The sequence below is a fragment of the Aptenodytes forsteri genome, unplaced genomic scaffold (genome assembly GCF_000699145.1).
Source record: "Aptenodytes forsteri isolate BGI_AS27 unplaced genomic scaffold, ASM69914v1 Scaffold166, whole genome shotgun sequence".
Classification (NCBI taxonomy): Eukaryota; Metazoa; Chordata; class Aves; order Sphenisciformes; family Spheniscidae; genus Aptenodytes; species Aptenodytes forsteri.
The window spans coordinates 8,913,056-8,914,780 of record NW_008796110.1 but is presented as its reverse complement, the minus strand read 5'-3'; the positions used below and the strand labels follow the sequence as shown (position 1 = coordinate 8,914,780).

The following is a 1,725-nucleotide window of genomic DNA, read 5'->3' as shown; positions in this document are numbered from 1 at the left end:
GCTTCTGGAGCAGGTCACCCTGCGGTGCTTAATAAACCAGCGGGAGAAATTAGGTGAAAAACGCGTTAAGGGTACAGGGGCAGCGCGTCTTCCAGGGCACCGCTGCAGCGGGGGCTCCTCTCTCCTCCCGGCGTTTCCCCAGCTCACATGCCAGCCCAGAGACCCCTGTAAAAGATCTGGGTGTGAATCCCTCTGAAGTAGGGCGGTAAAACCCATCCCCCACCTACAAAAGACCTCGCGGAAACAAACTGAATTCAAAACAAGGTAAAGCAAACCTTGGTAGGTTGGCGTCCGTGGTGTGGACGCGGGCATTTGAAGAGCACAGTTTTGTACAGGCTTTTTGCTGTCTTCCTGGAGCTGCTGGGCCCGTTTCTCAACAGAATACGGTTTCTGACGTTATTTGGGTAGAAATACACCTCCGGAGCAGGAACACCACCTGCAGCCCGCAAAACTGCCCCTTACAGGGGAAGACCTTCGTCTGCAGCTCTCTCTGCCCGCCTCCAACCAAATCCAAAGTACTTCAATTTCTCTCTTTCAGTCATCGTCGGAAATAGGATAGACAAAACCACTCCTCACGAGATCACAGCGGGGAAATCTGCCATGAAGTTGCTTGCTTGTTTGACTTGGCCAGAAGCAGCTAATTGTCTTCTCTGAAGATGTTCAAAAACATTAAGGAGGTAGTTGCAGCTACAATTAAATCAGTGACAAATCTGGCTTGGGTAGGGTCAAGATTTCATCCTAATGAGAAGTCAGTGACACATGCAACTTTATGCAGTGCGGTGCATAACAGGTCCTTATCAGCACTGTGTCAGTCCTGCCAAAAAGATTTTAGAGCTAATCACAGAGCACAGTGTTGTTCTGCTTTTCTGATAAACTTCTTTTTGAAGGTGCAATTATCAAGACAAAACAGCAATGTCCAAACAAAAGCTTTTCATCGTTATTGACTGCAAAGACATCCCTTTTTCACTTCACTCTGAGCTGTGCAGGCAAATACTGCATTGCACCCATTGCTCTGAAAGTGGGTTGCACATTATGACTAAAGGTCCAGCTTTTTCAGTACTGTTATTTTTCAGTAAGTGCTTAAAAAACTTCAGTGTAGCTTAGCTTGGGTCTTCCATCACTATATTTATACGCCATTATGTATTTTATTGTCAGAATATTTCAGTTTGCTTTTTTTCTCAAAGTACAGGATGGAAGGATAATTTAAATTTTTGCTACTGACATCAGCACTAAGAAAGGAAAGAGAAGTGTGGTGATTTAGTTATTCTTTTAGTTACATTTTTCTTTTAATTTTGAAACATATATATTATAGAATATATTAAATTTACTTTGACTTGGAAAACATCCAAAAATCAGCTTCTCATATGGATTATTGTATTTCATATTCACCAAACTGATCCAGGAAGTTAAATCTGAATTAGAAAGAAGACTTGGTGCTGGGGTTAATGATAGCTTTCTGAACTATTTCTATTTCTAGTTTTATATGCAAGTCCACATAAGAAGAATTAAGATGGTGTAAAAAGAGATTACATCAATAACTACTAGGAACCTTTTGGTTAAGGGGCAGCCTACACGGTGGTTAATGTTCCTTCCACTTTTAGGATTATAGAAACTTATAGAAACTGTAGGATTTGGGGAAGCATGGAATGAAGAGGAAAAGCATGAGCCAGTCTTCTGTGTGCGGCATGATACTAAGAGAGCGCTGAGGGAGCCTTCTCAGAAGAG

The 1,725-nt window shown here is 42.3% G+C and overlaps 1 protein-coding gene across 1 annotated transcript in view; it reads right to left on the bottom strand.

Moving 5' to 3' along the window:
* The window catches only part of BMT2 (base methyltransferase of 25S rRNA 2 homolog), a 38,712-nt gene extending 38,170 nt beyond the window's left edge, over positions 1-542 (bottom strand). The window contains exon 1 of the mRNA XM_009286827.2: positions 473-542. Coding sequence (XP_009285102.2) covers positions 473-542 — 70 coding nt within the window. The remainder of the gene's footprint in view (positions 1-472) is intronic.
* Positions 543-1,725: the final 1,183 nt, after the last annotated feature.